Below are 27,858 nucleotides of genomic sequence, written 5' to 3'. Positions count from 1 at the left end.
ATACAGGGGATTTCTTTCTATAAATATAAGTGGGTTTCTTGTTTGCATAGTAATTTCTCTTGTGTCTTCAGAGAAGAACCCACAAAAGAAAAAGTTAAACAGATTTCACATACACCTTGTAATAATTATCTGATTTAGCAAATTAATATAACAAGACTGAATTCCAGTGGTACATATGTACTGTGTCTATATGCAGTTTGTTACTAGCAGCATTTTGCAAAAAACTGTCCCTATTTCCTTAGCTGAATCAGCAGAAAATAAAAAAGATAACATACTTTGGCAGACATAAAGTTGTATTTTTCCACCAGCAAGGTGTTTACTAAAGAACTATTAAATGCAAACTTTGCATATCTCTTCATAGTGTGTTGTGTGTCCTTAAGTTTTTGTGGAAACTGGACAAGTGGAGGACAAAAGAAGAATCCGGCCTGAAAAAGTGTCTCCAGCAAATGAACGGTATCTGAAAGTCATGTCCTTAAGAAATAGGAAAAAATCCAGCAAAGACTTCACACAGGATCCTAGAGATATATCTGGCACTACAGTTGATCCACCTACTGTTCACTGAAGCCTCATCTGAAATGGTCTCAGTGGAAGGGTGGCTGCCAAGAAGCCATTCTTAAGGAAAGGAATCAAGGAGAAAGGGCTGAGGTATGCCAGATCACACAATAACTGGACTGAAAATCAGTGACTACAGGTCTGATAGAGTGATGAATTCAAATTTGAATTTTACAGTTCAAATCAATGTCAGTATATACAGAGAAAGTCAGGGGACAGGTGCAACAGTGAGTGTCACAGCCATCTGTAAAGCAGAGTGGGGGCACTGTCATGAATTGGGGCTGAAATTCAACCATTGGTGTCAAAATTGATGTAATTATGAAAAAAAAAGTGCCATCTGATTTTGTACCAACATGCAAGAGCATATGGACAGCATTTGATTCATGTTGATTCCAAACTCACTGCCAATTCAGTAAAAGCATACCTAAATAGAAAAAAAAAAAACACAGTACAAAAGTTATCAGTCAGTCAGTCATCGAATGGCCTCCCATGGTCCCAGACCTCAACATTACTGAAGCAGTGTGGGATCATCTTGACAGAGAACAGAACAAAAGGCAACCAACATCCAAAGAACATCTTTGAATGTTCCTCAAGAAGCCTGGAGAACTATTCCTGAAGACTACTTCAGTAAGTTACATTCCCTAAGAGAGTTCATGCTGTGTTGAAGAATAAAGGTGGTCATATAATTTTTTTCAGTTTATTCCAAAAGCTTTTCCACAATTTGATAATATCTCCTGCAAAACTTTAGAACTGTATCTGAGCTCTGGTGGACAGCCTAGGTCCAAACCAGTTAGAACCTCCACACCAGGACACTGGCTGCACACCTTCTTTGTCACATACATCGCCATCACCTTTAGCCTCTGTGTCTGTATTCTCCCTGATAAGAACATAAAACCACTATCAGAAGAAGAAACATGTGACAGTGGAGACATTACAGAAAACATTTGAAAACAATATTTTTAATTTACATTTAAAAGCTGGCTCCATGGTATAGTGGTATTTGATGCCTATGGAAGCCTTTATGAATAAGTGAGAAGCTGAAAGTAATTTTAAATATAAAAGCTGAATATAATACAGTAAAAGGCTTTATAAATTTAAATGTTCCGAATTAAATAAAACACAATGAAAAATTTCCGTTACAAAACTAATTATTTTTGCGTTAAGCTTGCTGTTATAGGAGTACATTACTACATCACTGCTTGCGGTCACTCAGTTTTTCTATGGAGACGTAGGTGGGCGGGGCTCCACATACGGGAACTACCGCTGACCCCCGACTTGACCCTGTAGGATTGCGAACATGGCGGAGGTAAGAAAGTGAAATAAATATTCGGAAAAAATAAATTTATACTACGGGATAGTTACTTCAGTCGAATATTCACACTGTTTGTGTGTTGTAGTTTAAGTGTACGAAATTAACTGTGGGATGTTTTCGCTGCTAAATAATGAGCATTTCTCGACTCAGGCATGTTTATTAAACTTCGGGTTTAGCTAACATTAGCGACGCTAGCCCCGTTTGGAGGTAGCAGCAGCGTTAGCGATGTTACTCCGCGGTTTTCTTCGAAAATACTTAACTGTGTATGATATTTTTATTCAGCCGTGTGGCGGATTTTTATGCTTGGAGATATTTTATGGGTTATTTTTAATCGTTATTTGTTGCCTGTTGATACCAAGCCTAACTTGGACGCGTTAGCATAAATATCTAAAGGAGAATTAACTAGCTTGGAACTTCTCTTGTAAGTTAGCGAGCTGAGAAAATTAACCTAGTAAGCACTTGGCTGTTGGCGCTAAGTTTGGGTGATTGCCGGTGATATACACGGCGCTGTACCTGTGACATTTCAATCAGCGAGTTGCTAAATAAATGTCCCCACAGGAACCGGTGACAGTATTCTTTGTTTCAGTTTGTGTTGAACTGCAGTCAGCTTTAGGACAGGGTCGGGCGCGCTTTTCTCCAGCTCCCGTTTACAGTCCTCTGTCAAAGGAACTAGAATATGTCAAGTTAATCAGGAGTGAGCTTTTTTTATGTTGTTGTTGTCCATCTAATGACGTATTGCATCTGATGCAGTTTTTTTTAAATAGTATTTAAAAAATAAATAAATTATATTTTAATTTGTTGCTCTTTTTCTGTTTTTCAGCCCTCCCTCGGGAATTCGAGCCCAGGTAATTTACATGCAGTTGGAGGCTTTCTGTAGTTGTTTGGTCGAAAGACACTGATTTGAAATCTTTTGTCTATCAGACACGGATTCATTTTGATTTTGACATTGATCGATATTAATCGTGTTCTGTGGTTTGTTTGTTTTAAAAAATATGATTAGTTTGAAACGGAAAATAAATGTATCAAGTTTTTAGGCTTAGGTACCCTCTATGTTTAAGACAACACTGTTTTTTCCTGTACTTATTTTGAAGCGAGAAATTAATATTACAAAATACTAATTTAAAAAATAAGTCCGTACTTCTTAATCGGTACATTTTGCTATTATTAGTATTTTTTTAAGCATTGTACTCACCACACCAGCTACCTTCATCATCTGAAAATTTCTGTGATCTTGACATCACTGTCACAGTGTTTGTATATTACGATATTAAATAACAATGTTAGACTAAATAAGATTTCTGATGTGGCATCTCATGTAATGTGGTCGTTTCAGTTCTGCACGCACACACCCTGGAGATTATCAACAATAGCACCTTCAGTAAAAGGCTGATTGCATCAATGTGCAAGTCTGAGCCCTTTTATAACAGTTACTATAAGAATGTTTAATGCATAATAGTAATAATGATTTTATTGATATGTTTGCATATTTGAACATGTTAGCTGGCAGTTTTATTTATATATTATCAACTGATTTATTTAGGAGTTAATATTTTGCTGGTTGGGATATGTGGTGTTATGATTGTGTTGAAACTTCTATGGCAGTGTAATTTTGTGTAGAGGATTCATAAAGGATCTCTGTCTGATAAGAAATTGCAGTGCAGCCAGTGTAAAAAGTTTAAAAAAAACCCCATGAAGTTGAAGTTAAACTGTCAGCCAGCACTGTGAAAAAGGCTTCATCATCATCCTCCATGTGTTCAGCTTCTTATATGTTAAAGACAGATCTGCTAATGTTAGCTGAAGCTCCTTTGGTGAATCAAGCACAATATAGTCTTCAGCTTTTAGATATATTTTGCCTTTGACCGGGTGTTTTCTCAGATGAGATGTGTTACTGTGGCCAGCTTTGCATTTTGCACTACAGATGTAGCAAAGAGCAGAGCAGTGGCTAAAATTAGGCACTGATTGATTTAGTGCTGTCCGTACTACAGTCCTCTGCAGTACTGAAGTAAAAAGTCCTTAGTTTAGTGCACAGTACTTCAAGTAATCCTATGTGGGTATTCAGTTTGTAAGTAGTTCAACATTTATATAATTTAGAATATAATATTTAACAAATTAAACCATAAAGTAACATTTCAGCTGCCCACACTCATACAGTATATGTGAAGATATGCAAATAAAAATACTGAGTGATTCTTTAGAGCTTTACAATTTGTTGCAATTTCCTTAAATGAAGATTAAATTCTGTCATATTTTCCTTCTAAATTTCCATTGCCTCTTTCATGCTTCCTTTCATAGGAGGTTCAGCAGGTTCCGATGACCATGATTTTGACCCATCAGCTGAAATGCTTGTCCATGACTTTGACGATGAGCGCACCCTGGAGGAGGAGGAAATGATGGAGGCATCAGATGAGACCAATGCCAATGAGATTGAAGATCTTACACGGGTTTGTGTCAGGAGATCATATTTGGTTTGGTCAGGCCCATGGGGTAAATAAAACACTAGTGTAGTTCAATGTTTATTTTCACAGTCTGTAAGGGAATAATCCTGAGTTTCAAATAGTGTTTGAAAACACTATTTTTTTGGGGGTGGTGGTGGTAATGGATTGACCCAGCCAGAACAATAGTGTAGCTCTACAGCAGGCAGTACAGAGAGAGACAGAGTTGAATGGTTTAGTTGTAAATACCACCATACTGAGTGAATGGATAACAGCTGGCTAGCTGAAGGTTCACTAGTGTTAAAACATAATGTTTTCCAGTTACTTTTTTACTTTTGTTTAACTTTGTTTAATTCTGCTAACTTATTCAATGGCTCCACGGTGTAGTGGTTAACACAGCTGCCTTACACATGAAAGATCCCTAGGTTGTTTCTGGGAGGAGACACAAATCCAGGCTCAGGGAATCGTAACGTAAATGTGCTTCTGGTATTTAAGCCGGACTAATTATATCTTTATGTATTAGCCGTTTTCAGACATATTGGCATTTTTAATGGCCGACAAAACAAATATGCCTCAACCGTGTTCTGACTGTTGATGTTGTATAGTTTATCCATCAGATGCAACTTCTTGGTTGGCAGCACCTGTTTGGAATGCCATAAATATAAAAACATCTGAGCAGAGTCAGGCAGAGCAATAAAGAGTAATCCACACCTCTAACAGTAAAACAATCTTATTTTTAAGCTGTGTTGTCTTCTAAGGACTAATAAATACATATAACTTGTGTTAGGGAAATCTACCTGTTTCGTATTTCTGAAAGAAAAAAAAATCAGCTGCTATATTAGATTTTTTTAAAATCCTAAAATAACATCTTGCATTGGGTTGGTTTCTACCTAATCCTGGTCCCAAGCCTGGATAAATGGGAAGCTTGTTTCCAGAAGGGCATCTGCCATATGCCAAATCAAACATCCACCAGTGTGACTCAATGGGAAATAGGAGCAGACCACAAAATTTCACTTTCCATTTAAGTTAATTCATGGTGGAATAATTAAACAACAACCGTGTGGTAGTGGTTGTAGGGAGAGTTGCACTCTAAGCTCCATTTTGCACTACTTTGTATTTTGGTCAGTAGATGCCACAGTCTGTGGAACCTCACCTGCACTGACTGACTACACAGAATAGATAATGAATAACTGGGTAGTGGGAAATGCAGCACAGGTCCCCAGTAATTTGATTATTTTTCATTTCTAGTTGAAGAAATTGTAACTGTTGTTATTCCATGTTTTTCACAGCATAGCTTGCTCAGGGCTGAAATGTTTATTCTGTATAATTGAACTTCAATTTCTGTTTATGTCTCACTGTATGTATGTAGACATTTATGTAGACATCACTATGTAGACATTTTAAGACAAGTTCATGCAGCAATGATTTTCATTGTATTGGTTTGAACCTAACAGTTTGAACCTTTAAAGTCTATTTTGTTCAGTTTTTTCAAAGAAAAATCAAACTTTAAATGTATTTAAATGTAACATCCAAGCATCAGTAAACCAATCTGCTTTTAATAGGAGGGAGAGATGCCTATTGATGAGCTGCTGAGTCTGTATGGTTATGGGGGCGACAGATCACCAGCAGATGAGGATGAGGAGGAAGAGGAAGAACCAGAAGAAGAGGAGGATGATGAGGAAGAGGATGAGGAACTTGACAATGATGAAAGCAGCAGAAGCACGGGCGAGCTGAAAAGAAATGAGGTATGTTTTGGAGGGCTTGTGTGTCATTCCCCTCTGTGCCTACAACTGTATGTACATCTTGTGAGTCTTTCCTCTGAACAGAATGTTAAAGGTCTATCCTTTAAGCTTGGGTCCTCTACCAGAGGCCTGGGGGCACAAGAGTCCTGCGTGGACACCTAAGTTTGGGAATAACATGAGAATGAGGCAACATAAGATTTTTAAATTCATACCATAAGTGCATCTACGAAAAATCTCAGTTGAATTAGAATCCTGGTGACCTCAAGGTCAAGATCAGAAGTAAACTTTTCTGAAACTTACGTACAGATTTATACCATAGGTGCTGGAGGCTGAGGAATGGCTCTGGGGGCTGCTGGTAAATTTTTTTTACCTCACAGAGTGTGGCTAGCACTACTATAATGGAAGGCTCCTTTGCCACCAGGCAGCATAGCCATCAGTCTTCGATGATGCTTCATTGGGCCAATAGAATCTACTGTGAAGCAAATCGCCCAACTCTGGTGGGCAGTATTGCTTTGTGATGGGGGCGTTGTTGCCACTCTGTTTCTCTGTACTATTGAGTAAGTGAGGACTAAGGGTGTGGTCTGTGTAAAAGAAGGGATAAAAACAATATAATGAGACATTCATGCAAATCAGCCATTATCTTTCACTTATGTGATATTGTCAGGTAAAGTTGTGGTTATAAAATCACACAAACATGCGGGGGCTTTGAGTTCTGTTAGAGAAAGAAGCACCCACACAGAGCTACACATGCATGCTGGATTTTTGTCAAGAGTGGCAGATGATTTTTGAAATTGTTTAAACTTTTCTAACTTTTTGTGATTTGCTTTGTTTGTTTGTTTTTCAGAGTGAGGATGTGAAGAACTCATTGGAACAGGCAGGTGAGACCCAGGCAGCCTCAGAGGGTCGCACGCGCTCAGTCAGGTCACTCGGCACAGCAGAACTTATTCGCCCTCAGAAACTCAAGTACTTTGAAAGTATGTGTTGTACTGCTAATACATTTTTCTTATCTTCCTTCTTTTTACTTGTGTTGTTTTATATTTGTAAACAGCTGGATAAGTAAATATCACATTATGTCTCAGGCAATAATGATGCCGAGGAGGAGTCAGATGAAGATGAAGATTATGTTCCGTCTGAAGACTGGAAAAAGGTAAAGCAAAAAAGACATGTGCACCATCAGATGAAGCTGAATTCATTTGGCCGTCTCTGTGATGAGCTGCTGACTTACAATGTCACCACTGCAGAATTATGAGTTTGTTGTTAACTTAATACTGAATACTATATGTTATTTATGTATCTATTTTAACTGTAAAAAAACAGCGATTTAGGCTATGTGAATTGATAAATTTTATATGTATGTGTAAACATTTAATAAAATAAATACAAATATTTGCCATAAAAGAAATCCAGATCTTTTTCTGTGCTCTTAGTACACTTCTGAAATAATCATGGGGCTACACTCAGTGTGAATGATGTTTTTCCCAATAGGAGATTATGGTGGGTTCCATGTATCAGGCAGAAACTCCTGTGGGTCTGTGCAAATACAAAGACAATGAGAAAGGTAAGTTGGGTTTTTGTGTATTTACACCATAACCTTTCTCAGCCTTCCTGGATCCAGATAAACTGAGGAGGCTTAAAAATGTTGATGTCTTGCCCTTCGTTTCATTTGAACCTGTACTTTCAGTTTACGAAAACGATGACCAGCTGTTGTGGAACCCCGAGTGTCTTCCTGAAGGCAAAGTTGTGGAGTTCTTGACAGAGGCTTCCAGGCGGACGGGAGAGGAGAAAGGAGTGGATGCAATCCCAGAGGGATCCCATATCAAAGATAATGAACAGGTGACAGCAGCTCTTCTGTAGCTTGAATCAAATCACACAAAGCAGATCACGTGCTGTTATGTATAACTGTCGTCTAATCTAAACCTGCTTGTCTGTATCCTGCTGGTAGGCATTGTATGAACTGGTGAAATGTGACTTTGACACAGAGGAAGCTTTAAGAAGACTTAGATTTAATGTAAAAGCAGCCAGAGGTAAGCAACCTATGCTCACAGATGTTCTTCACATTTTGTTCTTGTCTATGTAGCCCTCTGCATTTTGAATTTTCTTTTAAAAAACAGTTGAATTCAAATGAAACATTAACACTTATGACTCTCTGTAACAGAGGAGCTCTCTGTCTGGACTGAAGAAGAATGTAGAAATTTTGAACAAGGACTGAAAGCTTATGGGAAAGACTTTCATTTAATACAGGCCAACAAGGTGAGAGAAAAACACATTAGTTAGAGATTTCTGCTTCTAACATGGCGCTAACATGAGATGTTTACTGTCAGGTGTTTTCTGGATACTTAGGGTTGGAATCTGCTTCATTTGAACCTTTTTGCTTTTTGAGACCAGTAAAATTGATTTGTTAAGATTTTAAAATGTCTGCAAATCATTTGACTTTTGTCCAGTTGCTAAGCTCTTATTTGATTTGTCTCTTACTTGAATCTGTCCTGAAACTGTGTCTTCAGGTGATGGTAATAATGGTCATTTCATGTCTGCTGAATTAAATCTTTCAGGTGAGAACTAGGTCTGTAGGAGAATGTGTGGCCTTTTATTACATGTGGAAGAAGTCTGAGCGTTATGATTTCTTTGCACAGCAAACCAGACTTGGGAAAAGGAAATACAACCTTCACCCCGGTGTCACGTAAGTTAACTTTTAAAAAAGTGTATGCAATTTTGAAGAACATTGCTCATAGAAAATTAGTAATGGAAGAATGTGCAACCTCCACCGACTGTGAGGTTGCTTATGTAAAAATCTTCTTTTTTAAGTATTAAGAGCTTTGCAAATGCTTGGTTAAATTCCCTTTGTCACCAGTGATGGCCACATTATTATAAAATAGTCTGCTGAGGCAGCGTACCTGAAACTGGTTGTTGATCTTCTGTTGTGCCTTGTCTGCTGCTTCCTTCTGTTCCTTAGTGGTCATCAGTTGTTCTCATTTTCTGGCTTGAACATCTCTCGGAGTTGTCTCTTCTTTACGGTTAGTTCAGTGGACTGGCAGAAAGAATCAAACCCGGTTTATAGAAGCCATCGCATAAGTGAAGCTATAGATTTAATGTCGTAGAAACCACCCACAGTCACTGTCAGACTGGGGAGGGACACCTGACCACACAGACTGCTAAACCATATGAACAGTTTAGGTTGTGTAACAGACTGTGTGCATTGCTTTCTGTCATCAGTGACTATATGGACAGATTACTGGATGAGACGGAGAGTGCGACATCCAGCAGGGCAGCATCGCCTCCTCCCACCACCTCCAACAGCAGCGCCAGCCACTCGGAGAGAGAAGACAGCAGCAGTCAGAATGGTGAGCTGATACACATGATGAGTGCACCACGTTTATCCTAAAATATAACCAGCCTTTCATTTAATGAGAGTTTTGGGTAAATGACAAGAATTTAAGACAAACTATGATCCTGTGCTTGAAAACTGACTCAAAGTTACTCTAATCATCACTTAAATATTCAATACAGTCATTCATATGCAGTGATGGGAATAACGGAGACTAACGGCGTTACTTTTTCAGTAACGAGTAATCTAACTAATTACTATTCCTATCGTTACAACGCGTTACAGTTACTAACAAGAAAATGCGGTCCGTTACTATTTTTCAACAAACAGACGGTTGAAGCTGTGTTCAGCTTACCGCATCTTCTATCAGTTGCACGCAAGTAGCTGACTATGTAAGTAATCTGGATGCTACAGCTTTAAGCAGCTGCGCGCTCCCGCGGACGGTAACCACGATCACTGTCTAGCACAACACCTGGAGCTGAGGGGGCAAAACAATGGCATGAGTGCTGCTGTTTGATTGAGGAAGAATAAAGGAGTCGTGGTAAGCCAATCACATGACCACTTAAAGACAAAGCAACAAGGTGATATATACCAGTTTATAATTGTGTTGATAGGCCACGTAAAACCAGAGTCATGATAAACAATATATATGCGGCGTTTTTTCCTCAATAGTTTCGTCACGTTTACTGTCTAAGGACAGCGCAGCAAGCACGCTCCGCTTATGAGCAAAAAATTAAAAAAACAAAACAAAACGGGAAGTTTTAGGAGTGACGGCGAGAGAAAAAGAGAGAGAGCGAGTTTTGAGATGTGAGAGATTTGTGACGTTTAGCGTGTTTTGGGTGTGTAGTTAGTGTGTAGTGTTGTGGATAGTTTTGTGTTGTGTGTCAGAACAATGAGGCGACTGCTGTCTTCAGGTAGAAAAAGGAGTGATACACCTGCTGCTGTCAGACCTGCAGGTATCAGGCTGTGATGTTCTCCTTTATAGTGGACAGAAATTATTGTTTGGAGTGGCACAAATGGTAATTTGTGTGGCATCTTATTGAATGCAGAACTGCTGATTGTTCTGTAAATAGTTTGAAATGGTTATTTAAAAAAGGACGATAAAAGGTAAATGGATGCAAATAACTTTGTTTTTTGCAAAACTTGTGCGTAGGATTTTAAAATTGACAATTTATATTTGCATTTAAAGTTATGAAATATGATTCATTAAACATGTTTGTGGTTGTTACAGTGAACTTTTTCTACTCTGATTTTATGTTTTTTGTGCTGAAAAGAATGATACCAAACAAGGCAAAGTAAATCGTTTTTAAAGGTAAAATGTGGAGGGAAAATCAAAAGTAGTTAAAAATGGCCAATTATACCCTGGACCCCAGAGGGTTAAACGTTTTTTTTTTTGTGTTTTTTTTTAAAAGTAGCGCAGTAGTTACTTTGCAAGTACTTAATTACTTTTAGAATGTTGTAACTCAGTTACTAACTCAGTTACTTTTTTGAAGAAGTAACTATAATTAATTACTTTTTCAAAGTAACTTGCCCAACACTGTTCATATGTAGTTTACATAGACCACTTTTGTCCCCCTCACACCTCTATTCTGCTGCATGATTGGGTGCAGCAATCATCAAGGACAGAAAGAATGTTTTTTAAATCACTTTCCTGTTGTTTCAGATAGAGACCATGAAAAAACAAAACAGTTAACGGATACAGACATCAGATAAATAGTATGACAGTAAAACAATTATAAGCTACTTGAATTTTAAAATCACCAGTCATTTCAAACAATATGACCATTTAAAATTTTTAGATTTGTAATTTCAGTTTTTGCTAGTTTCTTTCTATCTCCTTCATCTGTCTCCTCCACTTCCACTCTCGCCTCACCGTCTCCATCTCATTCTCTTCCTCCTAAACTGAAGTTAGAGTTCTAAAAGAAGTAATCCTACATGAATTAGTTATCGTCAGCAGATCAGCCACATAACCCTCCCGTCTCCGGACAGCTGACAAGAGATGGCTAAATAGCAACATAACATTCAGCTAATATTAGACTTCACCGGCCTAAAACTCTTTAAGTACTTATAAACAGCTTGATTACCTTCTCACATCACAAGAGTTTATTTGCTAAGTGTGAGATCCACTTCAAAAAAGTGTCAGAAACACCTGTGAATGGCAGCAAACTGGAGCTTTTCCAGTGGCAGTCTCCCACTGAAAACGCTACATCCAGATTTACCTACCTGGATGATTGAGAATTCATCAAGACGTTCCTCTGAGTAGATACACTTGTTTGTTTACTCATAGATGCCATGGTTTATCGCATCTACATAATGTTTAGTAGGTTTTTCACTGTGTTTTAGGATTATTACATGTCCAAAATGGCTGACAAGTAATGTGCCATGAGCACGTCTGTAAATACTCTGCATGAAGGTTGCACTTCCTGTAAATGGTGGAATCTCAGGAACCTGATCGAAAACATCCGACAACACCTGAATGGCTTTTTTTTTCTTTTCTTAAACTTGTTAAATATGTCTAACCCCGTGTTTCATCTTTCTTCGTTAGGTGTTGCAAGCCACACGGTGGATGGTGCTCAGTTGCCACCAGCAAACCAAGTCAAATCTGAGGGCGTTCAGTCCAACGGTCCGTCCCATCCGCCAGAAGCTCCGCCTCCACCTTCAGACAACAACTCCAACGGCTGCAGCCAGCCCACTGCACCCACCCTCGACAGAAATGGCTCCCTGGAGCCTCTGCTAGACCACAGGGACACAGCACCCGACAGGCCGGCCAAGAGGTGCAGGACGGAGGCAGAGCCCGTGTGCCAAAGCGAAGTGGAACCATCCAGAACGCAGGAGAATTGATGGCTTCACAGCTGAACAGCGTTGACTAACAGACACTGACTTGGGGGTGAAAAATGTTTGTACTTCTCCAGTGATGGGTAGATTTAGTGGGGCAGAGGATGAGGAAAATGAACCCTACTGACCCATGAGCATAGCATCTCCTGACAGAGAGAGACAGACTGGCTTTGAGGTCAAAGGTCACTGAAAATCACATCTTGAAGAACAGCCAACCGAGGTCCTCCAGGAGGGGTGGCAGTTACCCCCCCACCCGACGTCCTTCCATCCCATCAACCCCCCCAAGCTCATCCCAAAGTATCATAGCTAGATAACGTCCATCAAAACATCCCCAGCCTCCCTTTTTGGAGCCTGACAAAATTTTGCCAAGAATTCCCTTTTTCTATTTGTTCTTAAAGATAATAAATCACCTTCGATATTTTTTTACACAAGATATTTATATTTTTTAACAAAAGTAAATAAATCCTAGTCTAATGATGGGTGATTGCCATTGAAGCCATTTGCTTGCTGTTATAAGGATTTGATGAAACAGGACATGTCTAAGTGATTACATGCTTACGCTAGAATAAAGATGCTTAGTAAAAACAAGAGGAATAGGCTGGTGCTGTAGCTAGTTCTCACTTTAGTTGCACTTTGATTGTATGTTTCCCATCTCTATCAATGAGATGTGGCGTCAGAACCCAGCAGAAGTCCATGTTCACTCCTTCACTTCTTTCTCTGGCTGTTTGTTTCAGATAAATAAACCAGAGGGTGACTCCTCCTGCAGGTTTGTTTGTGTAAAGCAGCTGACATCAGTGATGTCCTGTATTATAAGTCACCATGTAGAAGATCTCTGTATTTTTGAATTTTCATAGTCGGTGCATTGCTCAACACTTTGTTTTTACTAGTCAGAATGTGATTTTTCATGTAAAGTTTGTATAGATTTCTTACCTCGAGCGGTTTTATAACTGTTTGTCTGTATTTTCTGGTCTTCCTTGTAGGCTGTGCTTTTTGTTGGAAAACTGTTCCTACTTTTGTTTCTCCAAAACGGTTATAATAATAAAAAACAAAGTAGCCATTCCTCTTTCCTTCTGTTTGGCAGTGCTTCCCTTTTCTGTGTGATGTTGATTCAGAGAGTTCGTTGCAAAAAAAGCTCCTCCTTGTGTGCAGCTTTGAATATGCAGAGATTCTTTTTAAAACCAGAGCTTAGTTTCTGTCATTCCTCAGTAATTGGCTTCCACACAGCAGATTTCCAGGAGTAAAAGTGACCTGGCTGATGTGAAGGTGTCACCTGAAAGAACCTAATGTTTTGGTACAGTAGCTGTTCAGCGTAACGATTAAATGTTTTATTTTATATTCCATCATTGAACGTGCATTCAGAAGATAAGAGGAGTTTGTCTCAAATAATGTTAATGGGTTTTTTTGTTTGGACAATATTGTCTTTTATTTCTATGTAAATGATGGCGTGAATAAAAATAAAGTGTATTCCAAGGCTGGCTATGACTTGAATAATACTGACATTTCATTTAATTACTGTGCTAAATAGAGTCAATAACAGAATAACAACAGCTTCATTAGAAAATTATTTATGAATTAGTTATGTATTGAAACAGAACTGGAAAATAGATATTTAATTTGGAAATGAATGAAAATGAACAATTATAAAAATTAAGTTCATATAGTCTTTTGGTTGCTCCTTTCAGGGATCACCACAGCAGATTGTCCTCTCTCATGGCTGAACAACCTTCTCTGTGTGTCCTCTTTCACTACATCCACGAGTCTTCTGTGTTTGCCACCACTCAAAAACATTTCCACATAGAAGACGACAAACGAAAATTTTGCTGAAGTTCTTCCGTCCCAGGCGGGGTTTCACTCTTTGGTTTATGCCTTTTCTGTTAAAATTTAAAAAGCAGTTAACTTCAGAGACTCGTCCACTTTGTGTAGGATCCTCTGAACTCGTACAGTGAAAAACAATATAGTTTTTCACAGTGTAAAAACAATATTGTTAAATTCCAAACATCGATAAGGTGAAACCTTGTGTGGTTTTGACTCATTTTAACGGTTCTTACTTGATTGCTCCTGTGTGAAGGTGATATAGGAGTACACCAAGCTCCCAGCAATGCTGTGGGAAACAAAGATGAGAAAATGTGCTCCTGTATTTATTTTTTTTAAGCGAGTATTGGACTTTTTCCTATCACAGACATTCTAAAACATGGGCAGAGCTTCCAGTTTGGAAAAATGAAGTAAAGGTGGAAGTGGCTTAAACCTGTATTCTATCTGAATGCCACCTAACAGCTTTCTTCCTTGACCACTCTAATAAACACTTTCCTGATGAGTTTATGGCTCAGTCGCTGGGTCATACTAAAGTGGGGAAAAAATAAAGTCTGTTTTATAAATATTGGTCATAACATGTTGTTAAAAATTAGGATATGAAATTAGGACAGTTTCTAACAGGATTATCTGTGGTGACAAATCGTTTATTCAGTTGATTTTATTTATATAAATATAACTGGTTTCACGGTGCACCCGCCCCACATCATGACACCAAAAAGCATTCACCTTCGAAGTCAAACTTGTGCTTTTTGATTGTGGTGGTAAGCTACAACTTGTACTTTTTGGGCAAATCTGTATCTGTTTTCGATTTGTGTCATCATTTTCTCAAGTTTCACTAACACTTGGCAGTTAGTTGGAAAGTGTCTGCTGACAAGTTGACAAACTATTCCAAACTACTGGCGATCTACTGGCTATCAAAGCAATCACAAGGAGGTTTTTGGTGCAGCACCCTCTTTGCAACTGATTTCATTGGCAACAGCCAGCAGTCTTCAGAAACTAATTGCCAGCTAGCTGGGGACTACACCGGGACACAGTTTTTAGGGGTTTGCCATCCAATCTCTAGCCCTCTTAGCCTTTGAGAATGAAGTCTGAGCTCCTTCCTCCACCCATGTCTGCTATGCTTCTGCAAGCCACTTTGCAACCCTCTTCAGCTCCTCTCTTTGCTGCATCTGAATGAATCAATGCCCTATCTGGTGTTCAGTGAAGTTTACTGCCAATCTCCTCTCATACGCTTTCCACTTATGTCTGGACACACAAGGAAGCCCCAGAACAAAAATATCTCGATCATCTTTGAACTGCACTGGTCCTAAATCAGCTCAACAGTTCAGCTGTTCAATCTGTCTTACCTGATGTTCAGACCTATAAAGTTAGTCCAGGTGAATATGTAGTCCCCTCCAAACACCATTCCAATGTATGTCACGAGGATATTCTGTGGATGTCGCAGGGAAAGTCACTGCACATGTACGCACTACACATCAAACTGTGAGCGTGAGCCAGCCTGAGATGACTCACCTTAATACAGCCAATGATGGAGGTGGTGAGTGCGGAGTTGTACTGTGTGCACAGCATGATGGAGTACATCAAAATAAATCTGTGCAATGAAGCGAAGCAGAGTTAGACGAAAAGACCAAAGTGGGCAATCATGGAATAAACAATGACGATTAGGCGTCTACTTTACCCCATGACACAGGAGAGCACAAACTGCACAGCAAACATGCGATCAGACCAACCATTATACTCCAGCCCCTGTACCCGAACACCCACGCACACACACACACACAGCACTGATTATCTGAGCTCTCTGACTCTTAAGTCTTACAAACCAATCAGTGTTTGAAAACTTACCATTTGCAAGTCCCCTGAGTAGTAAGCGTACGCCAGAGTGGGGAAAATCATTATCAAAGCATTGTAATAAAGAAGACCATATTTGCCCAGCTCCTGTGTGGATGGGAGAAGATGACCCTTTAAAGTCTTCATGACAAACAGCCAGTGTATATACTGTGTGACCTGCTGCTCTGCTCACCTTGGAGTCCAGCTTCTGCTTCACATATGCCCCACTGGCTGCTGTCAGAACATTATTCAGCATTATGAATACGTATCCTTCCAGATCAAAAGCTAAGTCGGCGCTACAAAGCAAAAAACGCCACAGAACGTGGCAAAAAAAAAATCACACACATGCCTCTTCATAAAGCCCGAAGCGGATGGCGGTGTCTGTGTATGTGACCGTCTCACCTGGCCGCGATGAAAGCACCAAAGATCATGGTGAACACCGTCATTTTAATGGAGGTAGAAAAGGTCTTTCTGTGAGGAAAGTAGACGGGTGGCAGTGTTAAAATCAGTTATTTATGCAGAAAATCTGAGAGAGAGAAAAATATTTTCTTACTTTAGCAAGAATCCCTCAAACACCATGGTAAGAAAAATACTGAACCTCCTCAGCACAGTAAACATGGGTAAACTGAGGCAGAAAAATACAAGCTGTTAAGTTTGGCAAGTCACATTTGGGACGCTGCGTCTCGTGTCATGTTCTATGAAGTTCTCACTTGAGGCGCTGGGTCCCAAACAGTCCTGATATTTGATTCCCGACATACAACAGTGGCAGCGGGAACATCTGGAAAGACAGGGTATGTGTGAAATGCGATGACCAGTTCTTCATCTTTTGATTTTCAGCTTTATAAATCCCCACCTCACCTTGCGTGGAATACTCGAATCCAAATCTGGAAATGAGATAACTCCCAACATCTTCCCAATCCTCAGAACTACAACCGTAGCCAGCATCTGCAAAGGAAAGGGGGGCACGGCACATCAGACGGTGCTACCACATAAACAGAAAACAGCTTTAAAGAGATGCTTACTTGGCCAATTCCAACGCATGTTGATGACGGGAATCTGTAAAACAAGACGACACGACTCAGTCATATGAATGATGCTTTACCTGACATTCCATTACAGACGATATGAGGATGAGAAGCTTCATTTCCTGGAAGTTGTCCACTTTTTTGGAGGACTTTCTGGTTTTCATCTTGTTTATGCCCAACTCTGACCCTCACACATATTGAGATTCATAAGAGGTTTGATGTGTTACGCATTTGTAGTGGGGCAAAGGTTACGTCAAAGGTGCGTGTCCTGTGGTACCTAAAGTTTCACCTGGACCCATTTCTCTGACAGTTTTCAGATGTCCAGCTTCGTTTATCTGACACCCCTTCTTCTTCTTCTTATTGATAACGGTGTAAAATTGGTCAAACGTGCCCCACCAATCAGCAGCTAACTTAGACTTTGCACCTTTACCTGAAGTTTGTGAGGACGCTTTTGTTGACGACGACGATGACAAACGAGCTGACTCCGTAAAAGACCGCCGCTAACAGCTTCAGCAGCACCGCTGAGGTGTCCCCGGATGTTTGTCTTTCGGTTGTGGAGGATGTTCCCTCAGACGACAAGCTCTTTTGGCCGGGCTCACCCCGACGTTTGACGTGCGCCGCCATCAGAGGGGTCGACAAAGTTTGTTTAAAAAAAAAAAAAGGAACTCCAATAGGTCTTCCCGCGCATGCGTGACTGTGCTCGGTAATCCCGTCGGCGAAGAAGGAAATGGAAAGGAGGGAAACATCCCAATGTTTAAGACTCTTTGAAAAATGTTTTAATTCAGCTATGTCTATCTTAATTGATCTAAATAAAAGCTGGTTTAACTTCTATGTGCAAGCATGACTTCCACAAAATAGCGTCTTAATTTTATGCTGTAGTAACACACCTAGCTACAACCAAAAAAGCTAACCACCTTCATAACCACTGAAATAACCAGGATTTGTTAAAGTGCCAGCCACACGGGCAAGAAAAATGACAGTAAACCCTTCTTTTTCGCCTCAGGTGTGTAGTATCAGGCTACTTGTTTTGCTGCTTTCCCCTAATCCTTGTAATCCCTACAAGTTTGACTTTTTAAACGACTTTCTTTCACTCCAGCCTAGACAGGCCCTGAATAAACCACAACCTCATGTTTGCAACATGGAAGGTTTTCTGTCATGAAGTAATTCCCAGAATTTATGTATGTTTGAGACCTAATATGTTTACTTTAAATGGTAAACAGACTGTAGTGAATAGGATTTATGAAGGGGTTATATATAAGATAATTACCTGTTTTGCAAGTATCTTTATGACTGCGTTGCGTTCTCATCCTTTTTGGTCCCTTAAAAGTATCTCTATAACATCTATAATATCCATTTGTTACAGTGTTGCTGCTCTCTTTGGCCTGATCTCTTTTTAAAAAAAGGCATTTTTAACAGTAATGAAATGTTTTACCCGGATAAATGAAGGATATATACAACAGTCACTTTGCCAAAAACTGATTTCAGCTTCTACCTTGAGACAGGAGTGTTATTGCCAGCTCAAAATGACTCCATATTATCCATGACAGATATGTCTGACAGATTACAGGCTAACAAGTCATTTACAACAGTTTAAATTCCCATAAAAACAACATCCTGTTTCTTTCACTCTAGCCTAAATGAGGAACTGGCACTGAATAAACTACCGAAAACAGCACATCTGTGAATGCATTTAAAGGAGCCACTGACAGAGCAGACGTAACACCTCTAAAGCATTTTTATTAGAACAGGGATGTTTGCAGAGAAAGTTTTAATGTCATGTGGCTCAAACGGTCCTACGAGGAAAACTGCTCCAGCCTGTTGTATCAGCGCGTCGCCAGCAAGTCTTTGCAGAGCGCAACAAGTAAAGCTTTAAAAATTCACTCCATCAGGTCTTCGGTGTGACACCCTCACCCCAGCCTGCACCCACCCCAACCCACACACCTGCTTTTATTAAAAGAAAAAAAAAAAAAACCTAAAATGCTTGCTGGAAAATGCTGAGACAGGCAGCTGAGAGCACCTTTAACTCACATTTTACATTCTGTAGCTTGTTCCACAATGACCGCTGACATTTCTTTCAGACAAATTATGCATCGATGCTTGTTCACAGATTAAAATAAAAATAAGATTACAAAAAAATCCAAAAACAAAATAAAACACCAAATATGGTTTAAAGTAAAAGGGAAGAAAAACAATCTTCGGAGGAATTGGTGCTAATAAAACCAAGTGCTTTGAGATCTGAAAGACAGTACAGATACTCTAAAAGAGCGAGATATGTTCATGGTCTAGCTACGCTATCATTCTCACCTACATTTCAACAATCACTTCATAAAAGACATTAAGAACTACTTCAGGCGACAACTTGCACTCTCCTGTTTGAGAACGCCAAGTTCAGCAGAGAAAATGCTTCAATCCTAAGCAACTAGCTGTCAAAAATCACACGCACGCTCTCACGCTTTTCTGCAAACAACACACACTCACACAAACACACGCCCGCACGCATATTCTTAACAAAACAAAAAACAAAAACAATATTTGCTTAGTGGTCCTGAAATTACAAGTTGTATAGCCTGTATGACCTAAGAGGACCAGCCTAAAGATACATTGGGCCCCGGTACACCCTTGGAAAAAAGAAATATAAGTGGGTAGCACTTCTGGATCAGGGGATGTGAAACACTACTAACCACTGGTCCACCAAAAAAGAGGCAAACTATCAAAACAAAACAAAAAACAATAAGAGGCATCAACTTTCACTGCACGACAAGCAGAAAAATACCAAGCTTTAGTAGAAGTCACATTTAACCTGGTTACCCATCCTCAACTTGTGCCTCACAAAGGGATGGATAGTCAGGATCCAAGTAATTACACTTTAAATGCATGTTAAGCCGTACTTCAGACATCTAGTACAAGTACAAGGTTCTAATGTAGTGTAGTGCTACCACATCAGCGTGTATTACTGGGAGGGCCAAAAAATACACTCCAGTACAAAGCCTTTTCTAAAGTTGACCCCATAATACTGAGCTGAAGTCGTTACAGGGAGAAGAGGAATACACACACTTCAATCTAATTGCAGAAATGCAGAAATTCAAGCAGCACAAAAAATATCAATGAAGTATGCGTAATCTCTGGGGGAAAAAAGAAAAGAAAAAAAGTATGAAAACATCCCTGCTTTCATGTTCCTAAATACAAAACTTCAGTGTAACAAGAGGTCCTTTTCTGCCCTTTTTTTTGTCTTTTAGTCTCCTTTAAAACAGGTAAAATTTAAGTCCTTGGGTGATGTGAGTGGGGTATGGGATGACAGTCTTCTTGTGTCATTTATTTTTTTTCCTCTGTTTTTCTTATATACTTGAAGATGTGGTAAGCATGCAAGCCTCGTAGAGGAGGGGCCCGGAAGGGCTGATGGGTGGGCTGGTGGTGAAAGAGGGAGCCTTTTTAGGCCAGGGCCGGGAAGGCCTCAGGATCATCCACATTGGGGACTGACACTCCACTAGCCTGGTGGGAACAAGCACACAAGAACCAGGACAACGTTAGGACGGCTTGAAATGAAGCTGGTTTACATGCAGTTCCTCCACTGGCCACTTGAGGCTGGCTCCAAAAGGGAGTCAATCCTTATACTCGCATGTTAAAATGCAGAACTTCACTGAAGAAAAGCATTTACAGCCTGCAACAAAAACAGTTTCATCTCTGTAACCAATAACCCCCATCATTACTCCTTCTATAACATACCCATTAAAGCTGTTAAAATACTCATAAATAATGCAGTTTTAGGGCCACTTTGAGTGACAGGCAGATGCCTACACAGGTGTCTGTGGCTACTATTATACCTGGGAGGCTTCACCTCTATTAATTGAAGTCACTGAACTGTATCACTGTGTCTGTAGGGCTCGGGCCTACAGTCACACCGTACTTTTGATTGTACGGTTAACAATCAAAAGTCCAAGGATGCTGATCTGGTGTGTGAATCTATCAAGTTTATAAGTGTTAGCTGGAAAAACAACAGCGCGTATTATCTCTCAATCAAACTAAACAACAGCAAAAAGATCTCACCTCGCATAATGCAAAATTTTAGGTTTTAAAAAATGGAACGACCCAACCCAGAGACAAGTTGGGTGGAGTAGCTACATCGTTTAATCTACGAATTCTGGGCTGTGGGTTGGTGATAGCTGAGGCACATGGTGTATAAAAAGTCAGCAATGTCCTGCAGACTCAATAACCGTGTGACCTTCACAACATGCGTTTCTATGGATGAGCAGCTGACGTAGGTGTAAAGTGAAGGAGGCAGTGCTCCTATCAATGGAGTGTATGTAAATTGTCTTTATATGCGGTCAGCTGTAGTGCTGAATCCATCAGTCACCTCTGTAGCTCCCTTCAGTTACAGGGAGCTTGTTAGTATCTTAAAGCTTACTTTTGATTTTCGGGCTCAAAAGTAAGTTTTTCACGTTACAAGAGGCTTTTGACACTTCTGCTGGGACTGTACCTGGATTTGTACATATTATAAACATGTATATTTATGATTTTGTCTGCATAGAGGAAAATATTTGGAACTCCTCTAAGACATTTTATCCATAGCATAACATTTTTTTCAGCTTTTAACCAGTTTTGTTAATTAATTCAAGCATAATCCACATTTCTGCTCAAATAGTCAAAAACAAACAAGAAACAGTATAGATGTGTCAAAGAGGATAACACTGACTTATTGTCTTTACTAAGCTAGTAAATACATGGACATTAAATGAAGTTCTAACAACTATAGCGTATATTTAGATGTACACATACACACACTCTGTGATACAGACTGGGTGTAGCTTTGCCAAAAAATATCTTAGACTGACTAACATTCGCCTGAAACCCATTATTAATATGAATGTCAAATTTATTGACAATGAAAAAAAAAGAAAAGAAAGGAAAAAGCAGGTGCTTTATTCAAATTTAGACACCAGTATTTAGGACAATTCCCTGCTTGACTAACATGAGGTCAGTAACGGAGTTTTGCGTGGTGGAGCATGTGTTCAGTGCTCTGTTATTACAGGGTCTTAGTGATCCACAGCAGGTTTTTCCAACTCAGTGATTTTACAGCCGGTTCGGTCAGAGAGCCAACTCTTTTGTGCAGAACACTAAACCTTTGTTGTCGGCAGTGATGGCAGCTGGGTTTTTTTGCCATTACCTTTTCGGAACGTCCTCCCCCGCGTGCCGTCCTGCTGCCTCCCCCGCCGCGGCCTCCCCTCCCACCACGTGCGCCCCCACGCCCGCGACCGGGGCGGCCAAGGTCTCCGAAGTTGATCTCCAGCTGAGATGTGATGTCGTTGGCTGGTTTGCGGAAATGGTGGTCACTGGACTCGTCAGCGGCGGCCTGCTGATAAAGAACCGTAGATGGCCATCACGCTAGATGTCAACTGTGCTCGGATCAGAAATGCAGCGTTCCATCAGTGAGCTCTGCTTCTTACCATGCCTTCAGCTTTAATGTCTTCTCAGTATTTTAAAAAGGTATCGCCACTGAGTCGCAGCTAACACTGAACATTTGCATGGGCTGAGTGAATGAAAAAACAAGTGTGAGTAATGCAGGTACCTTGTGGTAGAGATTGTGCGATTCTGCTTCTGTCTCTGCGGTGTCGATCAAAGCCCCAACAGGTCTCTGGAAATTGAACAAACCACAGTTATTTTTAGACAGCAGAGTGACCACCAACCAAACAGCCTGAGCATGTTTACCTGACACTAACCACGCACATCACAGCAAGCCTGTCACTATTGCCTATTTAAATGCAGTTACTTACAAGGATACATGCTGTCCACTTTAAACATGGTTAAGGAAAACAAACCTAAATAGCTATATCAGCTGTGACCTGTCAGTGTCTATAGCCAGATTTCTGTCTCTCACACACACACACACACACACACACACACACACACACACACACACACACACACACACACACACACACACACACACACACACACACACACACACACTGCTGTGTTTGCTTCGGATTACTCCTCACCCCCTACCCAACCCTGTGGCTTGTCACTGCAGGGCAACCTGCACGTGGCGAATAAAGCCTTGATTGATTGATTGACTTCAAAGTAAACAACTGGAATAATCACAATAAACTTAAAATCATCAGCGTGCAAGTCTAAGCTACTTGAGCCTGACTAGATCTGATGCAGAACAGTTAATTACTGAATGACTGTTCAGAATGTATTGATGTACAACTGTAGCCTCAAAAGATGTACGACAGAAAATGTAACCAATCATGGTGGAAAGTAAGACAAATGACAGCCAGGATGATTGTGCGTGACTCTGATGGAGAAAATAACCTGTTTTATGCAGGTGGCGTCAGAGCACCACGTAACCACACTTTGCACATGCATGTGGACATCAACCTGCATGTAATGAAGGCTGCACTTGCCAAGCTAATCTAATAATGTGTGTGCAACGCTACACATTTCAGAAAAGCAACTTTGAGACACATCCACACTAACTAGCTGAAGCTCCACACAAGACCTTCTTATAGCAGCCGTCCTTGGCTTTTCACGTTTCTCGTTTGTACAATCTCACCACATCTCATCGGCTTTACTGCTGGTGATGCACGGTGGTTAGTAACCTGCGTTGTTTAAAGACAGTTGGCAAGGAGCTTCTACCTGCATCACCGCCCAAGCTGACAGTACTAGGGTATTACATCCTATGAAGCACCAGTAAAAACCAAGGGAAAACAGTCTATATAATGGGGTTTGCAGACAAAAAAAAAAGTCTCTTTACTTTGTAATAACTTAATGACTGTTTCAACATGCACATGCCCAAAAGCAATATGTTCCAGTTATTATATAAACTGATTAACAGTTTCCAATGGCTTTTAAATATATGCGCAATAGTTTTTGACTTGTAAATTAGTCCCCAGGAACATCCCAAGTGTAGATGGCAAAGGTCTTTTTCAGGGAGCCAAAGGACTAAAACTTAAAGGTCTAAGCTGCGGGCGAGAAAAGCTTTCAGCACACCACACTCACGTCTTCGCTCTTGGACTTGTGCAGCACGTATCCTTTCTTCCACTGGCTGTCGGCTCCCTCGTTGGGCTTGCGGATGTTGAACTCCACCTTGGTGCGCTCCTTGTCCTGCATGGCCTTCCACTCGTCCAGGGTCATCTCTTTGGGGCCTTCATTTTTCACCTCTTCGACCTCGTTCTCTCTGCAATGCCAGGAACACACAACACTGTAGGAACTCGCCAATCCTCTTACCTCTATACATGCCCTCTAATCCTGAGGCCAAAAGGTCAGAGGCAGCGTTTAACAAAATCGCCCTTGTTGCGTCACAACAGCAGTGCAAACGCTAACGGAAACGCAATGTGACAACTTATTAACTTTGCACACGGGGATCCTTTTTCATCCAAACATCCAACATCCATCCAACACAAGGACACAGGATTCTCACTTGTTCTCGGAGCCAGCAGGCGCGTTTTCCTCGCCCTCTGGGGTCGTCTCAGGGGGAGCGGTTTGTTCAGCCTCACTGGGAACAAAGATGCACAACCTCTGTATGAGTAATGGTAAGCGTCCTCTAGCTGAAACATTAACTGTCTGAGCCTCTTCATAAAGGAAACAGCGACACTTCAAGCTTAAAGCGAACAGGGAAACATCCCAAGACATCCTTAAACTGCAGCATCCTGTGATATGACAAAACCAGAAGCACTTCAAAAGAGAGAGAGTGCACACAGTCTGTAAAAATATCACATGCGCCTCATTATCCTGCTGACAGCGGCGCTCCGACAAACAGGCCATGTGTCTGTTTGGGGAAACTCACCTCACTTCGTCCTTCACGTTGCCCCAGTTGTGCGAGCCGCTTCCGCCGCGCTTCTCCTCGCTCTTCGGAGTGCTGCAGCGAAAACAGAAAGGGAAGACGGCCAACGGTGTATGAGTTCTCTTAAATTCTCTCGGACCTCAGTGAGGGGCTCTTCTCATTAAGGGAAGTGCTGATTACAGCCTGAGACAACATAAAGAACCACTTTCTTGAGATGCTGTTCCCCCTGGACTCTCACAGAACCCATATAGTCAGGAGCTGCTGGGTCTAGGACTCTAGTAGAGCAGCTTTGCATGATTTACAGATCAAAATAATCTCTTTTTGTAATCTTATACAGGGCCTTGGTAAAGCCCTTCAGTTGATTATCCAATCAAAACTATATTTTAGCCCCTTCCCCCTTTAAACTAGCTTTCTTCTGATTGGCTGCCCCTCATAAACAGAAGGAGTGAACAGCAGTGTGCCTGACACAACCTATGTTTCTGACATCATACACAGCAAAGACTGGAAAAAATAAGCGCTTGTTTATTTATCTTTGAGCTCAGAGATTACCGGCGTGTATGCTGATCTCATTATTAGAAACTGTACGCATATTTAGTATAAACATCTATTGTTGTAACAGTATTTACATGACAAAATAGGAAAATAATATAAAGCATAATAGCTTTCATGCACTGGTAGGCGATTTCTACTCATGACCTCAGCTCAGCGCATACTTACGATTTGTCGTTGCTGCTGTGTCTGTCGAAGTCTCGTTTGCCACGGGAGTCAAAGCCGTCGCCTCGGCCCATGCCCCGCCCTCTTCCACCACGCCCGCCCCGGCCGCCACCACGCCCTCTCGGGGGCCTGTCTCCAGAAGGCCTGGTGCACAGAAACAGATGCAATTTAAAACACGAGGATGAACGTGATGTTAAGAGAAACATGCACTCCATCAACAACAGTTGCAAGCTCTCAAACCCTGCACACGTCTTGTCAATGCGCCTACATCTGCACCAGCCGGCATGTTTTAAATAAGCCCTCCATCCCTCTCATCATTGCTGCTCACTTTTCCACAGTAAACTCTCCAGCCCCCTCGGGTTTGTCCTCAGCAGGTTTCTCAAAGCGGCGCTCGCGGGGTGGTCTTCGGTCCGGCCTCTTGTCTCCAGGTCGCCCTTCACCCTGCACACCCTGGTGCTGGGAACCAGACTGGCCCTGCTGGTCTGCTCTTCTTCCCACCCGCCTGATACCTGCAAATCAAAGGAGCACAAGCTGAATTTATGCTCAGCTGTGTTGTTTAGATTTTAGACCGTGTGTGTGTGTGTGTGTGTGTGTGTGTGTGTGTGTGGGAAAATGCTAAACAAAACGAGAAAACAACAAATGCATCACCTGATGTGTGGTCTCCCATCATCTCCTTTCAGCAGTACACACAATGAGAACTTAATGTAACTGCACTGAAGATGGCTCTATTTACTTGCTTTGGATGAATTCAATTAAGACCAATACACTAATAAGATTAGTTGGGGATAATAACAAGAACAGCGCTCTGTCTAGTCTTCCCAGCACAGGTGATGCCTTTTCCTTTCTCCCTACATTTGCTTTGCAAAGTCAGAAGCTGCTAATAGAGCTGTATCCTCCACACAGAAACCCAACACTGCACCTTCCTGTCAAACGCTAGCAGAAACCATTTCTGCAACACAGGCTCGCCAGTCTGCACCTCGCTGCTGGCTTTAACCCGCTCTGGTTCGGTACGTGTTCAAGTCCAGCTACGTTCCGTCTGCGAGGCTTTATTTTTAGTCTGTCCTCTAATAACAGCAGCACAGGGTCCATATTGACCTCACGCTGTGTCTCGCTCAGCCGAGTCGAGCTAACGTGGCTAACGGGAGCTGCACATGACAGTTGCTACGAAAAGCAAAAATAAACATGCATCGCTCATTAGCGAGAGAAGCAGGTGCATTGTTTCCCTTCCTTTCTTTTTCATTACCTTCTTTCTTCAGGGGGACTGGCGCCTGGGTCTCCTCCTTTTTGTCCAGCAGAGGGTTCTTTCTGTCCTTCTGTGACTCCTTCTTCGGCTGCTTAGCGGCTTGAGCCGCGGTCTTGGTGGAAGCAGCGGCGGCCCCCTCCTTCTTCTTGTTTTCGGCAGCCTTCAGGATCTCGAAAGGGTCGGACTCATCGTCCAATAACTGGTCGAACCGGTTGGTCACGACACAGCCGAAGCCTTCTTGCAGTTGTCCGGGCATGATGGCGCCCCTTCAACGGGATTCACCTCCGATTCTACGAGGCTTGATGCGACCAGTTCGCTGGATGCTGCCACAAGATGGCTGGGAAAGCTGCCCCTTCTCTTCCGGTGCGAGCATCATCCGGGACATCGTGCAGCGCACACCAATGTGTGCACGCGTCGGCTGCAATGTTTTTATTTACATTACGTAACGCTACGCTCATGTCCTCCGCGAGTAATCCGCATTTCTGAGAAGGTGTCACATGCATAGAAGTTACAGGTACTGATGAGAGTAACTTTATAACTGCAGACTTCATGCAGAATAAACACAAGGCCTAAACTGTGCCCACTTATACCTGGATACATCTGTATGTGCAGCTACACCTCATCCTGATGCTACTGACAGGCACATCATCAGATTAAGTCGGATTTGCCAGTTTATAAATAATAATAATAAAAGGGTGGTGTGGGTAGGGCCAACAGGGACATGCTGAGTAACAGCAGAATCAGCTCTTTAGGTTCACCGAGAAAGCTGTCACACGGGTTGAACAAAAATATCGAGGAAATATCTCCAGGTATTAAATGTTGGCCCAGTTTTTTTGTTGTTGTTGTTTTTCAAAGTGTGCTGAGGTTTGTCCTGGAGTGTCTCAAATGGACAGGAAGTTGACTGTGTTCACTTGGATTTAGGTTTTCAATTTTTGTATTTTATCCTTCTGCAGTCTCAAAGTGAAGCTGTCCAGATGAAGAGTCGGCTTTCTGCCATTTCATTTTTGTAATAACAGAGAAAACTGGTACAGTGTGCCACTGGATTTACACTTACAGTCTGCAGATTCTCCATTAAACATTTAATAGGTTTGATAAAATATCGTTTTAGAGGGACATTTCTGCATAACTGTAAAGCTGGGCTTTGTCTCTGAAATGTGTCCGGAGTTCAAGGCATGATAATGTGAAAAAATGTACTTTTAATTTGCTTACTACACTACTTCCACTACTTTCCTGTAATTTACAAGAAGAGCTTGAAACCA

The 27,858-nt window shown here is 41.1% G+C and overlaps 3 protein-coding genes across 6 annotated transcripts; 1 reads left to right on the top strand and 2 right to left on the bottom strand.

Annotated features, from left to right (window-relative positions):
* The first annotated feature begins 1,762 nt into the window (after positions 1 to 1,762).
* mier1b (mesoderm induction early response 1b, transcriptional regulator) lies at positions 1,763 to 13,262 on the top strand. Of its 3 annotated transcripts, none has more exons than XM_085256041.1 (13): positions 1,763 to 1,858; positions 2,685 to 2,709; positions 4,157 to 4,305; positions 5,859 to 6,041; positions 6,883 to 7,012; positions 7,118 to 7,185; positions 7,524 to 7,596; positions 7,720 to 7,871; positions 7,981 to 8,062; positions 8,194 to 8,288; positions 8,669 to 8,715; positions 9,249 to 9,376; positions 11,906 to 13,262. In XM_085256041.1, exons 1-13 carry the CDS (start codon positions 1,850 to 1,852, stop codon positions 12,199 to 12,201), a joined length of 1,437 nt encoding a protein of 478 aa, XP_085112167.1. In that variant the 5' UTR covers positions 1,763 to 1,849; the 3' UTR covers positions 12,202 to 13,262. The 3 variants fall into 3 exon arrangements, with proteins under 3 accessions (XP_085112167.1, XP_085112165.1, XP_085112166.1); XM_085256039.1 differs by having other exon boundaries at positions 8,588 to 8,715; XM_085256040.1 differs by lacking the exon at positions 1,763 to 1,858 and adding an exon at positions 2,328 to 2,558 and having other exon boundaries at positions 8,588 to 8,715.
* Positions 13,263 to 13,748: 486 nt separating this feature from the next.
* On the bottom strand, positions 13,749 to 17,632 carry LOC146553980 (nucleotide sugar transporter SLC35D2-like). Its single transcript, XM_085256044.1, has 13 exons — positions 17,293 to 17,632; positions 16,860 to 16,893; positions 16,696 to 16,782; positions 16,548 to 16,615; positions 16,391 to 16,462; positions 16,240 to 16,308; positions 16,031 to 16,133; positions 15,853 to 15,945; positions 15,686 to 15,753; positions 15,520 to 15,598; positions 15,354 to 15,436; positions 14,244 to 14,296; positions 13,749 to 14,066 (listed from the first exon to the last, which is right to left on the bottom strand). Exons 1-13 carry the CDS (start codon positions 17,484 to 17,486, stop codon positions 14,056 to 14,058), a joined length of 1,014 nt encoding a protein of 337 aa, XP_085112170.1. The 5' UTR covers positions 17,487 to 17,632; the 3' UTR covers positions 13,749 to 14,055.
* Positions 17,633 to 18,579: 947 nt separating this feature from the next.
* Positions 18,580 to 26,978, bottom strand: serbp1b (SERPINE1 mRNA binding protein 1b). Of its 2 annotated transcripts, none has more exons than XM_085256043.1 (9): positions 26,600 to 26,978; positions 25,685 to 25,865; positions 25,360 to 25,500; positions 24,646 to 24,717; positions 24,280 to 24,354; positions 23,859 to 24,036; positions 22,426 to 22,491; positions 22,024 to 22,209; positions 18,580 to 20,351 (listed from the first exon to the last, which is right to left on the bottom strand). In XM_085256043.1, exons 1-9 carry the CDS (start codon positions 26,853 to 26,855, stop codon positions 20,292 to 20,294), a joined length of 1,215 nt encoding a protein of 404 aa, XP_085112169.1. In that variant the 5' UTR covers positions 26,856 to 26,978; the 3' UTR covers positions 18,580 to 20,291. The 2 variants fall into 2 exon arrangements, with proteins under 2 accessions (XP_085112169.1, XP_085112168.1); XM_085256042.1 differs by having other exon boundaries at positions 22,024 to 22,212; positions 26,600 to 26,976.
* Between the last annotated feature and the right edge of the window lie 880 nt (positions 26,979 to 27,858).

The sequence above is a fragment of the Mchenga conophoros genome, linkage group LG18, assembly GCF_057382185.1.
Source record: "Mchenga conophoros isolate Kocher_MC1m ecotype Shallow Benthic linkage group LG18, M_conophoros_male_GT1.1, whole genome shotgun sequence".
Classification (NCBI taxonomy): domain Eukaryota; kingdom Metazoa; phylum Chordata; class Actinopteri; order Cichliformes; family Cichlidae; genus Mchenga; species Mchenga conophoros.
This window is presented reverse-complemented; position numbering and strand designations above follow the sequence as displayed.

Excerpts from the sequence above, each read along its gene's own strand:
- mier1b (XM_085256039.1), top strand. Across the intron at positions 8,063-8,193 it reads TAATGTAAAAGCAGCCAGAG|AGGAGCTCTCTGTCTGGACT; the intron begins GTAAGCAACCTA and ends TCTCTGTAACAG. Across the intron at positions 9,377-11,905 it reads AGACAGCAGCAGTCAGAATG|GTGTTGCAAGCCACACGGTG; the intron begins GTGAGCTGATAC and ends TTTCTTCGTTAG.
- LOC146553980 (XM_085256044.1), bottom strand. The coding sequence starts at position 17,486 with ATGGCGGCGCACGTCAAACGTCGGGGTGAGCCCGGCCAAAAGAGCTTG. Across the intron at positions 16,134-16,239 it reads GGTGCTTTCATCGCGGCCAG|CGCCGACTTAGCTTTTGATC; the intron begins GTGAGACGGTCA and ends TTTGCTTTGTAG. Across the intron at positions 15,599-15,685 it reads GTGCTCTCCTGTGTCATGGG|ATTTATTTTGATGTACTCCA; the intron begins GTAAAGTAGACG and ends TTCATTGCACAG.
- serbp1b (XM_085256042.1), bottom strand. The coding sequence starts at position 26,855 with ATGCCCGGACAACTGCAAGAAGGCTTCGGCTGTGTCGTGACCAACCGG. Across the intron at positions 25,866-26,599 it reads AGTCCCCCTGAAGAAAGAAG|GTATCAGGCGGGTGGGAAGA; the intron begins GTAATGAAAAAG and ends TTTGATTTGCAG. Across the intron at positions 25,501-25,684 it reads GGAGAGTTTACTGTGGAAAA|GCCTTCTGGAGACAGGCCCC; the intron begins GTGAGCAGCAAT and ends TCTGTGCACCAG.